General features: G+C 41.5%; 1 protein-coding gene across 3 annotated transcripts in view; it reads right to left on the bottom strand.

Annotated features, from left to right (window-relative positions):
* The window catches only part of COL14A1 (collagen type XIV alpha 1 chain), a 189534-nt gene that overhangs the window by 22329 nt on the left and 151991 nt on the right, over window positions 1-15214 (bottom strand). For all 3 annotated transcript variants that reach the window (XM_061605762.1, XM_061605771.1, XM_061605753.1), the window contains exons 42-46: window positions 7697-7750; window positions 6171-6242; window positions 4286-4321; window positions 2284-2350; window positions 1865-2053 (exon numbers count right to left, since the gene is read on the bottom strand). In XM_061605762.1, coding sequence (XP_061461746.1) covers window positions 1865-2053; window positions 2284-2350; window positions 4286-4321; window positions 6171-6242; window positions 7697-7750 — 418 coding nt within the window. The remainder of the gene's footprint in view (window positions 1-1864; window positions 2054-2283; window positions 2351-4285; window positions 4322-6170; window positions 6243-7696; window positions 7751-15214) is intronic.

Below are 15214 nucleotides of genomic sequence, written 5' to 3'. Positions count from 1 at the left end.
GACCTTGGGCCAGTCACTGCCTCTCGGCTTCAGAGGAGGGCAATGGTAAACCACCTCTGAATACCGCTTACCATGAAAACCTTATTCATAGTGTCGCCATAAGTCGGAATCGACTTGAAGGCAGCCCATTTCCATTTCATTATGTTTCAGCAATATGGCTTGCATTCAATTCTTCTGTAATTACTAAAATTATAAAATGAAACCAGGCTATAAAAATAATGTTATTACATGAGATGGGCAGCACCAATGAAAGAAAAAATACATTTAATTGGCTTTCCACTGTAATAATTTCCAGAGGTGTAGCCTTGTTAGTTAGTTGCAGCAAAAACAACAGGAACTTGTAGCACCTTACAGACCAACATATTTACTATGGCAAAAGCTTTCTGATGCCTCTGACAAAATGGATTCTAGTCAACAAAAGTTTATGCTACGCAAAAGGATGTGTTAAAATTCTGCCCAATTCGGATTGATACCGAATTTTCCATTAATTTGCTTCATCTGTATTATTGCGGATTGGATTTTTATGTAACAATTTTCCATGGCGATTTCAAAAAAGCAGACTTTGTAAAAAATCTGCCTCTAAAATAACACTATTAAGAACAATAATTTTATTGATATTTCCTTTCAAATTATAGATATTTCCTTCCAAATTATCAGTATTAATATCAATGTTTTTGGAAGGGAAAAACACTAATTACTGATTGTAAAAGCAGCAGACAGCACAGAATGAACTCAAATTGATACTGGCCTGTTCGGTCGATGGAATGTTTTCAAAATAGTACCAACTAACAGATACCTATCCCTACCCAGATGAGGAGAACCTTTGGCCCTCCAGATGTTGCTGAACTGTAACTCTCATCATCCCTGGCCACTGGCTATGTTTGCCATGGCTAATGGGAGTTGTAGTTCAGCAACATCTGGAGGGCTAAAAGCTCCCGGCTCCTGGCTTATGCTATAATATGTTCGTTAATCTTTACAGTGCCCCAAGACTCGTCATGGTATTTAAAGCCCTAGACTGCAATCCCAACCCTATTTACCTTAAAGTAAGCCGTAGGGGGAAAGGATTAGGTAGACTGCTGTCAAATACTTGACCCAATTTTCATAAATGCTTTATACAAAATTCTACTTGGCATGAAAAAGGGAAAAAAACTTCTTTCTAAAATAACAAGGAAACTCTTCTTTAACAGCGCTGTTAAATTAAATTAATTTAGGAAAATCTCAGCAAAGATGTATCACTGAACACTAAAGTCAGGATGATTCACACCATGGTATTCCCGATCTCTATGTATGGATGTGAAAGTTGGACAGTGAAAACAGCGGGTATGAGAAAAATAAACTCATTTGAAATGTGATGTTGGAGGAGAGCTTTGCGGATACCATGGACTGCGAAAAAGACAAATAATTGGGTGTTAGAACAAATCAAACCAGAACTGTCACTAGAAGCTAAAATGATGAAACTGAGGTTATCATACTTTGGACACATAATGAGAAGATACGATTCATTAGAAAAGATAATAAAGCTGGGGTAAACAGAAGGGAGTAGAAAAAGAGGAAGGCTAAACAAGAGATGGATTGATTCCATAAAGGAAGCCACAGACCTGAACTTACAAGATCTGAACAGGGTGGTTCATGACAGATGCTATTGGAGGTCGCTGATTCATAGGGTCACCATAAGTCGTAGTCGACTTGAAGGCACATAACAACAACAACAACAGCATGGGTTTTATCACACTCAGTGCCATCCAGGAATTAAAAGCTATTTATATTTCTTCCACTTCATATGCTCCATCTGACATCAGACATATAAAGTTTGGTTACACTGCAAGAAAATTCCAGTTTCATACATCTTAACGTTCATACTTACCTCTTTCACCAGGTCTTCCAGGCTCGCCAGGAGTGCCTGGAAATCCTGGTCTCCCCTGAGATCCCTGCTCTCCTTGAGGTCCGGGTAGCCCTTGCCGTCCCGGTTCACCAGGGGGTCCTGGGATAGTTCGTGCTGAGACAGACTGGCTTGGAATCTGATTTAAGATGGAGTTGTATCTGGCCAGGTGACCTGCAAAAAGATGACTCCTTCAAACTTGTACTTCGACTAGAAAACTGGCCCTGATGAAGCTTTATTTTGTTAAACAGATAAGTGTGCAGCAGTGCTTGGCTGGTGGGTTGTGCTTAGCTTGCTGCATCACAACTTGCACAGTTGCATTTTAGAAATGCACTAATGTTGCCACTAGTAGGCAACACCCATAGGGATTAGAATTACAGCAATGCCTCAATTCTTGTACCCACCTTGGATAAGCTGTTCACATACTTGACGGGCTACTGCCCGTACCATTGCATGGGACTGAAGGTCTCCCTGTGTAATAAGAACACCATAAAGTTACGTTAGCACCTTTTAGGTCATTTCCAGATGACCAGTTCATTGAGCATTCATCCTAATTTGTTTGCACAAAGTCTGTGGAGAGGTTAGACGATATCGAGCAGTCATGCTGATTTGTTTACAGGGATACTATATTGTATTGTATGGAACAAGTGCTTTTCAGTGCATTTCTCCGTCACTTTCCTTGTCGCAAAAAGTCCAACTAGGGAATGGGTTTGTTGCACAAGAGCACGAAAGCAACTTTAATTGTGCAACCTGAATGTGTTGGTATACCCAAAAATAGCAACAGTGTGGGAACACCCTTAAAATTAGAGACTTGGAGGTGCTGGAGGCTGGTGGCTCCATGTCAATGGGGCAGTGGAGATGCTGAAGCATCTTGGATAACTACTTGAAAGTTCAAACTAAAACCCAAAGCGGATTCCACTGACCCAACTGACACGGAGCCACCAGTCGCCACTGCTTGGAGGGGTACCTGTAGACTATCTAGTCCAGTTCGCTCTTCAATATGATCCAGAGCTAGAGCATCCCCAACAGATGACTGTCCAGCCCCTGCTTGAAGACTTTCATTGTTGGAGATGCCACTACTCCTCTAGGCAATTGGCCCCATTATCAAGCTGCTCTTACCATTAAAACATTTCTCCTAAAACTCAACCTCACTCTACCCTCTTGTCACTTAAGGACGTCGAAGAATTCTGATGAAAACAGAAATGGGAATGGAAATTGCCAATGTTTGCTTATTCGTCTCATGTCTGGAACAGAGATCAATCCAGCAAACATGAGCAGTATCCGCTGTTGTTCCTTTAAGTCCGCAAGTGATACATAATTGATTATGTGTTTCCTTTGCTCTGAAATGATTGGTGTGGAACAATGTAATGACAACGCAACTTCCATAACTGTTGTAATTGCACCACAGCATGAATAACGTAGTTTTTGATGGAAGACAAACTGCAACGGAACATACAGTGCTGTAAGTGACAAATACAGGGTGGAATGGAAAAAGGTGCCTTCTGACATCCTTATTTGGTGCTTAAACCCATTTAGACATAGTACAGCCCTCTGAGGCAGCAGAGAACAAATCTTTGCCTTCTTCTATATCATGGCCTTTCAGGTATTTGATGAATGCTCTCTGGTCTCCCCTCACTCTTGGCTTCTACAGACTACATACCCTGTCCCTTCAGCCTTTCCTCAGAGCACTTGGTTTCCATACCATTAACCATCTTCTGTAGGGAAATATGTTTCTCAGCCAGAAACTGCAAGCTGCACAGAATGTAGCCGTTTCTCACCCTGATCACTGGAAAAATGCACACTAATGGTCTTTGGGTTTTTCCAGCACAATCCTGTGCATGAAGGATTAGAAGTACATGCCAGTGAGTTTGCCAAGCCATACTCCCACGTAAATATGTATAGCGTTGCAGCCTAAGTGTATTTAAAATGAACAGCCCACATCATTACAGGCTTTTCTTCATAAATGCAAGGACTTGTGCCTTGCAGGGAGACCTACGTTCAAATCCCCACTCAGCAATGAAGCTCACTGAATGACAAGCTGGGCCAGTCACAGTTTCTCTCAGCTTAATCTGCCTCACAGGGCTGTTGTGAGGTTGTTGGTCCCAGGCTATGGTCTGAAGGCACATGAGGCCAGCACCCAGGTCTGGTCAGTGCCTGGATGGGAGACCTCCTGGGAACCATATGTAAGCCGCCTTGAGTTTCATGAAAAGAAAGGCAGGGTAGAAATGTAATACATAAATAAAGAGGGCAAGGGGAAGAGAGCCATGTACTGTATGCTGCCTTAAATCCTTTCATGAAAGGTGGGATCTAAAAGTAAATAAATAGTTCTTTTAAAAAATAAAAATAAAAAACCCAACATTCATATTCCTGCTATCCGTACAATTCTGTTAACAATAAGGCACTTACACGTTCACCCCTCTCGCCTTTTGCTCCAGGAAGCCCCTGTGAACAAAAATTCCAAGAACCAAAATTAATGTGTGCATGTGCCCTTTCCCCCTTCTGTGATTCACAGGATTTTCTTTTTTTAATGTGGTAACTGTAGATCATAGGGCCTGGGCCAAATTGTAGGAGCAGTTATGCCAATGGGATGGAGTCACAGCTCGCCACACATTTCAAACGCTACCGCAAAGCTTAGCAAGTGAAGTGCTAGTGCAGTATCATTGTGGTGAGCTGCAATGCGACCGTGCAGATGTTTAGCTCCTTAGATCCAGGAAGAGGAACCTTTTTCAGCCTGAGGGCCACATTCCCCTCTGGACAACTTTCTGGGGGCCACATGCCAGTGGTGGGCAGGACCGAGGCAAAATTAAGTTGAAGCAATGAATGTAAATTTTACTTTACTGCAGTAGGCTAGTTTCTGCACACCCTCACACACCTTTCTGTCCTCCATTCTGGCAAGCAAGGAGCATTAGCAGAGTTCAAGAACACATTTCACCCAGGTAAAAACACTCAAGGAAGGTGTGAAGCAAAGCCAGTGAGAGGTGTGGCCTGGGGAAAGTCCCGGGGGGGGGGACAGAGAGGCCTGGGTATTTAATCCAAGGCCTGAGGTTCCCCCTCCCTGCCCTAGATATTGGCCCCAACCCATAATAGGAAGGGGAGAACCCATGCGCATAATGAGGTTGAAGATGACTCATTTTCCAAGTAGCATCCCATACCAGATCCCACAGCATCAGAAGCTGCTTTTAAAACTCTGCTTCATTAGAAAATATGAACAAAGAGGCTTTGTTGGATGCCAGTCATGGCTGCATTGAGAAAGCTCATACAACTGTGTTAGGTCTCTTTTATTTGACTGCACATAGCCTGAGATAGAAAACAATGAGCCAGTTCAGATGGTCATAACTCAGTCTAATAAGCTAAGATACGAACAATACTTTTGCCTGCACACACAGGCCCTTCACATGATGAACAAACCAGGGAACTCTTCAATTAACCACAGTTTCCTATTTTATCTGAACCGGGAAGATATGGCTAACAGCTTTGAAACTAGTCATGGTTTGGAATTGTTAAAAGATCTTGGCTTGTTCTGAAGCTGCTAACCATAGTTTCCCAGTTCAGAGATGATTAGTTAGTAATGATTAGAGGCTTCCTGCTTTAATCGCAACTTGCGCGAAGAGAGGAGTGAAGAGGTTGCATGCTCGTTTGCATTTCAGCCTATTAAGCCAGGATATGATCGTATGAACTGTCTCATTGTTCTAATTTCATAAAAGAAATCAAACATGGCAAGTTTGGTTAGCCTCCAAGTATGCTAAAAGGATGCATGGGTCTCCAATGTAAGGTTTCCAAAAATATCCAAATTGCAGGTAGTTGAGTGGATGAAGAAACTGAGGTCAATTTCTGATGTGGTTAAATCACAGAGCAGTGATTGTGCACCAGGTCAGTTTCACTGTAGATTGTTTATTCACATCCTTGCAAGATGAGACCTGGAACTTACTGTGCTAGAGGAGAGGGGGGTTTTTTTGCTTTAGTGTGGTAGCATCCCAACTGGATCAGATCAAAGGCCCATCTAGTCCAGCATCCTGTTCTCACAGTGGCCCTCCAGATGCTGTTGGACTCCAACTCCCATCAGCCCCAGCCAGCATGGCCAATGGTCATGAATGATGGGAGTTGTATCTGAAAGGGCACATGTTATCCACTTATGGACCAATGGCAAAAACTACTTCAGGCACTGCAAGCGCATGTATATTGTTGTGATTACTAGAGTAGCACTTTTTTATACTGTGGACTGAACTTATGTTAAACTTGTCGAAAAAGTTGGTCATCGGTTATACATTCTGTATGGTATTCTACTACTTACAGGTAGCCCAGCATCACCTTGTGGCCCAGCGTTGCCCATAACTCCTGGCACACCTGGAGCACCAGGTATTCCCTGCAAGGAGAGAACAAGAGAAACATCAACAGTTAACTACCAGCTGAAGCACAAATAGTGTCTACAACAGGAGTGACTAACCCTTCGGCCCTAGGGCCACAGACAAGGCTGCCCAACTCATTTGCCAGCACATATGCACACTCCCCAACAGACATACATGCACTCACAAACATATATATGTGCATTCAGACACATAGCTAGCCCTTCCGCATACCCATTTTCTCTCACCAGTAATGAAGACGCACCCAACATGGGTTGAGAACATGCCTAGCCATCTTTTGCTTCTAGCCTATATTTGGACAGTTCTCCAGAAGATGGTGAGTTGCAGCCTAAATGTAAGTTTAACACGGGCCTAGTGAGGTGTATCAGCCTCCCTCATTATTAACTTTAAGGAGAAATTTTAAAACATTCCTGTTTAACCAGACATTTGATGTTTGAAAGACTTGCCCCTGGCCACCCTGGCCCTGACTTAGCTTTGAAAATAGATGATTGCTTTTAGGAGTTCTAAACTGTTTTTAGGAGGTTGTTTGTAACTTTTTTTTAGGAGTTTTAATTGTATTGTTTTAGTACTGACATGTTTGCCACCCTGGGCTCCTTTGGAGGAAGGGCAGGATATAAATTTAATCAATCAATCAGTTGAAATATCAACAAGACTGTGCACAATACCAAAGTAGTTTATTCATGGTGGCTTCCCCAAATCCCTAAGTTCAAGGTTCTAGTTTTGGTGTACAAAGTCCTATACAGCTTGGGGCCATGATACCTGAAAGATCGTCTTACCCCTTATATACTCAATCAATCACTGCACTCTGCAGGTGAGGCCCTCCGGCAGATACCACCTTATCAAAAGGTCTGTTCTGCACAACATGGGAAATGGACCTTTAGTGTAGTGGTACTGACACTTTGGAATTCCCTCCCCTTAAATATTAGACACGCACCATCTCTGTTATCTTTTCAGCACCTACTGAAGATCTTCCTCTTTCAGCAAGCCTTTTAAGTAGAGACCTTATCCCAGTCTGCATCTGTGTTGGAATTGCTTTTTAATATGTTTTTAAACCTTCTTTTTTTAAAAAAATAGATGTTTTTAAAGCTTTTTTTAAAAAAATGTTTTTAAAGATGTTTTGTTTTAATATATTTTTAATGGTTGTTTTGTTGTAATATATTTTAAAGTTTGTTCTGATGATGTATTAAAGTGTTTTTAGTGCTTTTGTTTGCTACCCTGGGCTCCTACTGGGAGAAAGGGTGGGATATAAATCCAATAAACAAACAGACAAACAAACAAACATCATCCCTATGCTAAATCGTGGCATGCTTTGGCTTTTAGCAATTATATACCATGATGTAGATAACTGTTACATAGCCATGAAAAGAAGTCAGCTATGTGAAGAAGGTTTTGACTTACAGCAATATCAAATATTTAATCCATGATACCAATAATTTGACATATTTTTACTCACCACAGGGCCTGAGGGCCCTTGAGGTCCCGTGGATCCATCTTTGCCTGGCAGGCCCTAGATCAGAGGTAGATGCATAAATTAGTGTATTTATTCTGCATAAGGAATAGCAACCATTTCCCATAGATTCGAATGATATTGTTCACTATACAAAAAGACTCCAATCCCAAAATCCACACAAGTCTCTTGAGAGGTGCAGGACGTTTTGTGCAAGCACAAAACTGACCCATTCACATTTTTGGTCACTTCCAGACAACCTGTTTACTGAGCATTCTTTCTGATTTGGTTGCAGGGAGGCATCATGCAATTGTTATCCCACCCTTGCCAGTGCAAACCCATCACTTTCCTTTTTGCAAAAAGTCAGATTTGGGGGGAAAGTGGGTTTGTTGCAGAAGAGCGCCACTTCAACCTTAATGGTGCAACCTATATTTGCTGGTGTGTGATTGAATCCCATCCCAAAACAGTAATAGGCTGGATGCGCTCAAAGTCAAAGAAAGCTCCAAATGCAAAATTGAATTCCACAAGAGGAGCATTTCTTCACCTGAAAGTAAACAGGGCAGTCTCTGTACAGAGCTCAGTGTGCACTGTGAGGCCCTAGTAGGCTCACTCTGGAGCTGATCGAGGAGGCTGAATGTATGCACATCAAAACATCTGGCCGTACTCAAGGAGTACACTGTACTAGTAGTACCTGTTCATTAATAAAATGTAACATTTAGCGGTTGATGAGTGTTCAGCGTGCTCCACATACATTTATCTCAGTAAGCCTGCGGAGGGAGTGGCTGGAATGCCCTCTACAATACAAATGCAAAAGTCAAATCCATTACGCCAACCACCATTGGCATGTATCCCCTGAAGGCTGCCTCCTCTTTTAGACTACCCACCATTCTGTAAGACAGCACAGGATGTTAGGAATCGGGTTGCCCCCTTACCCCATGGTGTCTGCAAACCACAGCAACCTATGAACAGCCGTCTATTCCACCCTTCAGCTCCCAGGACTGGGAATGAATGAGCTGTTGTCAGTCTGCCTTAAAAGGATAGCAAAAAGCTATGCCTCTACCAGAGTACCTTTTTAACTTTTGTTTTTAAATTATACCATATCATTTGTTTTCAAGTGTTGTCTCTGCTCCCATTTAGCTGCTAAAGAATATCTCCATGCAAACCCTCTAGGCATATTTGCTTTGGCCCTGTTTCTGTATCTCTTGGCCATTTACAAATTTCCTCCTACTGTATTTTGTTAGGTGTGAAAATTGTCTTTTTATAAATGAAGTCAAGCAACAGTTTGTTTTAAGCAGCGGCTGGGGAAGGAGCAGTCCTTCTGCAGTCTCTCCAATAAAGGGTAAACATGGTGGTGTTCAGAACCCTTCACAACTTGCTACTAAATCTTGTTTCTCGGATTATCAAATGACAGGTATGCATCTTCAGCTGGAAGTGCACAATGCAGAGGAGGAATGGGAGCGTATTTATACTGGGGGTTTGCATCACTGTTTTAAGTGTGTGAGAGAGTGGTGAATAAGGGCCTGTTCAGATATTTAAAAATACAGAAATCCCGGTCTTTCCCCTTAATACTGTACTTGAAAATAGAAAAAAATGGACTGCCTTCAAGTCGATTCCGACTTATGGCGACCCTACAAATAGGGTTTTCATGGTAAGCGGTATTCAGAGGGGGTTTACCATTGCCTTCCTCTGAGGCTGAGAGGCAGTGACTGGCCCAAGGTCACCCAGTGAGCTTCATGGCTGTGTGGGGATTTGAACCCTGGTCTCCCAGGTTGTAGTCCGACACCTTAACCACTACGCCACACTGGCTCTCACAATGCTATACTTACATTAGCCTTAAACCAGCTGTAAGAACATAAGAGGAGCCTGCTGGATCAGGCCCATCTAGTCCAGCATCCTGTTCTCATAGTGGCCAACCAGTAGTGCCTGGGGAGCCCACAAGCAGGACCTGAGTGCAAAGAGCACTCTTCCCTCCTGTGTTTTCCAGCAACAGGTATTTGGAAGCATACTGCCTCTGATTATGGAGGCACAGCATAGCCATCATAGCTAGAAGCCACTGAAAGCAATATCCTCCATGAACTTATCTAATCCTCTTTTAAAGCCAGCCAAGTTGGTGGGAGCAAATTCCATAGTTTCACTACGCGCTGTGTGAAGAAGTACTTGCTTTTGTCTGTCCTGAATCTTCCAACATTCAGCTTCATTGGATGTCCGTGAGTTACAGCATTATGAGAGAGGGAGAAAAACTTTTCTCTATCCACTTTCTCCATGTTCGGTGTAATTTTAAATTTTTCTATCATGTCACCTCTTACTCGTTTTTTTCTCTAAACTAAAAAGCCCCAAATGCTGCAACCTTTCCTCATAGGGGAGTCACTCCATCCCCTCGATCATTTTGGTTTTGTAGTAAGATATTCCCCTCCCATTTAATGAATGGCGGGGAAGGTGTTAGCATAGAGTTGGACACAAAATGTGGAATGGAGTTGGAAAAACTTTGTGGACTTGGAAAAATGGTGAGGGGTTTAGGCATATGTATTTATTAAGCACAAGCAGTGTTAGAGACAGCATGGATACAAATGATATAAGGGTAGAATGTGCTTAGTTCCCATACTTAAACAAGCTGCCCAAACCATATTAAACCACCTTCTTTTTGGCCAGAACCTGCATTTCTTCAGGCAGGTAACACTTCATCACATCCTTGCAAATATCCTTAAAGCACTCCTTTTTTGTGTGCCTGTTAGTTACTGAACTAAGGCAGATTCAGAAAATAATTGTCACTGCATTGTAGATAAGAACTACTGACTCCAATGGAGAAGCTACCCGATATAAGCAAGGAGCGTTCATTCAGCTTTTTAAAAATAATAGTGTGGTGTTTTTGATGGGGAATTTGTGCAATTAGAAAATCTGCTTTAAAAAACCCTGATCAATGGGAGGGAGGGAGATTTCCAGTGGAGGAATAGTCATATACCTATTCCACAGTAAGTAGGGCAGCTAAGACCAAAATTGAGCAGTTAACAGCAAAATGGGGACTCCCAATCCTTTATTTGCTTGCAATGGGGCCTGTGTAGATGGCAGGAAACTGGGAGGGAAAAATATGTTGTTATGCCAAGGGCTATAATTTTCAGATTTCTTATTCCTTGATTCATTACAGTGGACCTTGGCATAAGAACCAAAGTAGCAATGAATCCTGGGAAGCCAGCCTTCCTGTATACTCAGAGTTGTTTGTGAAAGGCAGGGGCTAGCACTCATTTCTTGGCTCCACATATGTTAAACCAAAATCCCAAAGCTTAGCATCTCCAGAGGAAAAGCTTTCACACTTATAAGAGGTATCATCCTGGTGGATCTATAGCTCTTTTGAAATACAAGAGGTAAGATACTTTTTGCCAACAACAGAATCTTTACATTAAGTACTTTGCTCTAAGATTTCTTAAGAACAGTAGTTTTACACTGTGTATCTGACAGCAGACAGGATTTTTACACTGAGCATCCTATAAACAGAAAGATTAACTTTATGTGTGTGTCTAGCACCTGGCACAACCAGGAATGCCACCCTTGCATTTCAAAGCACAGTCCAGGATATTCTTTTTTTCTACAGTAATCATATAGGCACTGCCTCTAACTCCCCCTCCCAAATTACATGTAACTCTATGAGGGCAAAAAGTTATTTAGGATCAGGATTCCATGGAATCAGCGCACATCTTTTCTGACTCCATAAATTACTTCCTACTTTACATCACAACACAGTGCAGAACAACCGAACCAAGGAAGAGTGAGATCTCTCATGTCCAGCTCTAGGTTACATTGTGGGCGAAGCTTGGCTCCTGAGCTTGATACAAAGCCTCATTCCTGACTTTGAGTCCCAACATTTCAACAGAAAAGGCATCACTCTGACACTTTTGTCAGAGTGTCACTTTTGTTTTATTTCCTTCTCTAGAGTGTAAGGGCCCGTTCACATGGTGACTTACTATGAGATTGATGCTACTTGCACCTCCATTTAATTCACATGGTTTGACTTTTTTGCTGGGCGGGTGGATCCTCGCTTTCAGATACTCTCCTTTCTCCGCCCACTAAACTCTCCATGAATTTTATTTTGTTCCTGGCGGCTTAACCAGCCACTTCTGCCTCCCTCTCCTACATCAGAGTTTGCTATAGCCTTCACCCCCCCTGCTCTAATTAGAGGCGTGCAATTGACAAGAAGAAACAATAAAACTGACAAAGAAAACCATCTCCCCCCCATCAGTATCCTGTCAATTGCACCCGGAAGGTGTCTGGCTTCAGCAGGAAGAGGTGTGCAATTGACAAGAAACACTGACCAAAAAACCTTCCCCTTCTCCCTTAGCAATAGCGATACAACAGGGGGAGTGAACATGTAAATTTGTGGGCGGGGGCACATAACAGTGACACCAATCCTTCTCAGAGGAACGCTGGCTAGTGTGAACGGAAAACAGTGGATCTGAAGGTAGGGATTGTGAACCTTGCAAATCTATCACGATGGCAAAAGCTGCATCTTTACTACGTCTTGTCAGCTCCCATGTGAACAAGCTCTAAGTCTATGCAATCTTGGATGTGAGTAATACTCTCTTATAGCCTCTATAGAGCTTTCAGCTGAATGAATGCATTTAGCTAGATGTTGCTTGCAATTTCACTGTAAATGAACACCACATTTTTCCTATTTCTCCTCTGAATAAAATTTACCTTTATTTTATCTTTTGTGTGCTTTCTTGTTAGGTTGTGGGTAGATTATACAGACATATGAGCAAAGTGCAGTTTCAAATCCAGTAAAAGGTTCCATTCACTCTAAGTACATTTTGGATCACTTGCAGTATACACACATCTGTGGGATTCATATGTACACATGTTGTTGGTGTGTTTTTACAATGTGGGAATGGATGTTTAACCCTTTTCTACCCATTGATTTTCACCCACCTGTTTGCTTCTACCCAGACTTCTTTTCAGGCTTAGACTCACGCTGGAGGAAAGGTGGGGATGAAAAACCCCTGCAAGGGGTAAGGCTAAGCAACTTGGCTTTCTAACTACTGCTTCTCCCCTGCAAATGCAGGATTTAACTGTGGCCACTTGTTCATTTATTTATTTATTACATTGATACTCTGCCTTCCTTTCATCATAGAAGCCAAGGCAGTACACATATGGTTCCCAAACAGTCTCCCATACAGGCACTGACCAGACCCAGACCTGCTTAGCTTCATCAAGGTGGTGGCTTCATGTGCCTTCAGACCATAGCCTGGGACACTTTAAAATGAGTGTCAGAGAATGCCCAATGAAACATGTTAGTTCATTCACAACTGGTCATAGGAATACACTGAATTTCAGAATGCAGTCAATCAGAAGTGATTGGTTGCTTACAGTTTTAGCCCACAATTGGCCAAACAACAACAAAAAAGTATTGCCTGACTAAATGGCTACTAGAATGCATTGGGGCAGGGTTGGGTCCTGCACCTGCAAATAAAAGGCGTGAATAAAAAGCATCTTGTTAAGTCTCTTTCAGCATGCCCATTAGAATACATTGAGAGCTGTTGGATTCTGCACCCTGACCTGTCGTATGTCTCCCATTTGTGTGGACATTAGTTTGGAGAGAGAGTGCCATTCTACTTGCTCTGCAGTTATGCATTCTATTTGGATACCATTCTTGAAGCAAGCAGCAATCCTCAGCTTTTTCAGAAATGGGATCTACCCAAGTCTGCAACATGAGGCCCATTTTGACATTTTTAAAAATATGCTTTTCTTGGCCCACTGGTCTCCATCTGAATTTCTCCTGTTCTCTCCTATGTATTCCATCTTTTTCTTTTTCTTTTTGTGAAAAAGTCCTCAACAAATGAAAATGACGGTAGTGCTGGGGAGTCCAAACCAACTAGTTGGACTGATGAAGTATATGTGTTATGTGCCAGTGCTTTTGGTGCCCTCTTAAACTCAGTCCATATGTATAGGATCATATCAGCCACCCTCACAGAATTTATATGGCATCTATTAAAAGATCCAGATCCAGGCCCAGAAACTTGCTCAGTGTTGTTCTTGGAGAAAAGCACAGAAATTCTTGTCTAAACAAAACTAACGTTGTGTAACTGCAGCCAAGTCAATTTTGGACAACTTTTACTGCCCAGAACACACACCCCTCATTTGAAGAGCTGACAGACTATGCAAGTCCTGCTTCACAGCACTTGAATACAGCAAGGCCGGCTACATAAATGCGTGTGCAAGAAAGGGATTAAGCAAAAAGAAGCTTAGGGAATATATCTAAATTACCACCTTTCTAATAAGTAACACATGCTGAATTCCCTTTGCTTTTTCTTTAAAGTGTGAAGTTTAATTCCAGAGCAGGTTCAGTCGGGCATATATGAATGAAGAAGCCTGAAGACTGCAACCTTTTTGTGATGCTTAAATGAAAGAAGCATGGAAGGAGCAAGGAGGAACACAAGATCTCAGAATCTATTTCCAAATGTATTCCAAGATCTGATTGTTTTGAAAAGAATCTCAGCCTTGCAGCCCTGCTCTAATTTTTTTTTTAAAGCCCTTGTGAAATTGGTCCTATTGGTTTATTTCTATATAGCTCCACTTAGAAACATTACCTTAATGTGAATATGGAATGAGGTTTTATTTAATCCCGTTACCAGATATGGTACACTGGGTTGTGTCTAACTCAGTCATACCTCAGAGGAGACCCACTGAAAACAAGGGACTGCTTAGTTGTGCCTAGGGATGGGGGACAAATCTGAGAACCAAAACACAGCCATTCTTCAAAACATGCACATATCTGAATTTTATGATGCAGTTCTCCAACCAACCAATGTTTATAAAAATGCATTTATTAAGGAATACATGCATAAAAATGAATACATTAGTGAAAATATACAAAAAAGCATAATATTAGGATAGCTTGCAAAATGTGTACATTAGACAAAACTGCACATAAAATAACTTTTTTGGAGAAATTTGCACTTTAAAATACTAAAAAAAAATATTATTTTTTTAAAGCAGCAAATTGCTGCAGAAATGTGAACTAAATTTAAGACTGGAAAAAGGAACCAAAATGTTCTTCCATCCCTAGCTGTGTCCATTGGTTTCAATAGATCTACTCTAAATATTACTTTGAATTGCCTAGTGAGTTGAATCTAATTAAGGACCAAATGTCAAGGGGTTTCTACTTTGTTAGAAAAACGTTTCTCTTCTATTGTGTTAAATCAATCTTGTTTTAAATCAAACAGCAATCCAATCTGCCCTCAACTGTATTTTATTGCACGGGCAATCCATCATGAAACTGATCTGTTCATTTCTACAAGCTGGTTTATGGAATATTTTATAACTTTTCTTTCTCACTGAAAGCACTATTCAAAAACCTTGTGATTAAAAAGAGAGAGAAAACAAACCGAGAGAAAAAAGGTGGAGAGTTTTTTTCTTGCTTGTCATGTTTGATCATATATATTTAAACACCTTAACACTTAATGCAAAGGAGATGGAAAATGAAATGCAACTGATACGGCAACTAGGGAAACCATCCTAGCTGTGAGTAGTTTTTGC

Source organism: Rhineura floridana, chromosome 1 (assembly GCF_030035675.1).
Source record: "Rhineura floridana isolate rRhiFlo1 chromosome 1, rRhiFlo1.hap2, whole genome shotgun sequence".
In the NCBI taxonomy this organism is placed as follows: domain Eukaryota; kingdom Metazoa; phylum Chordata; class Lepidosauria; order Squamata; family Rhineuridae; genus Rhineura; species Rhineura floridana.
Note: the sequence above shows the minus strand (reverse complement) of the source record. Positions and strands in the feature narration are given on the sequence as shown.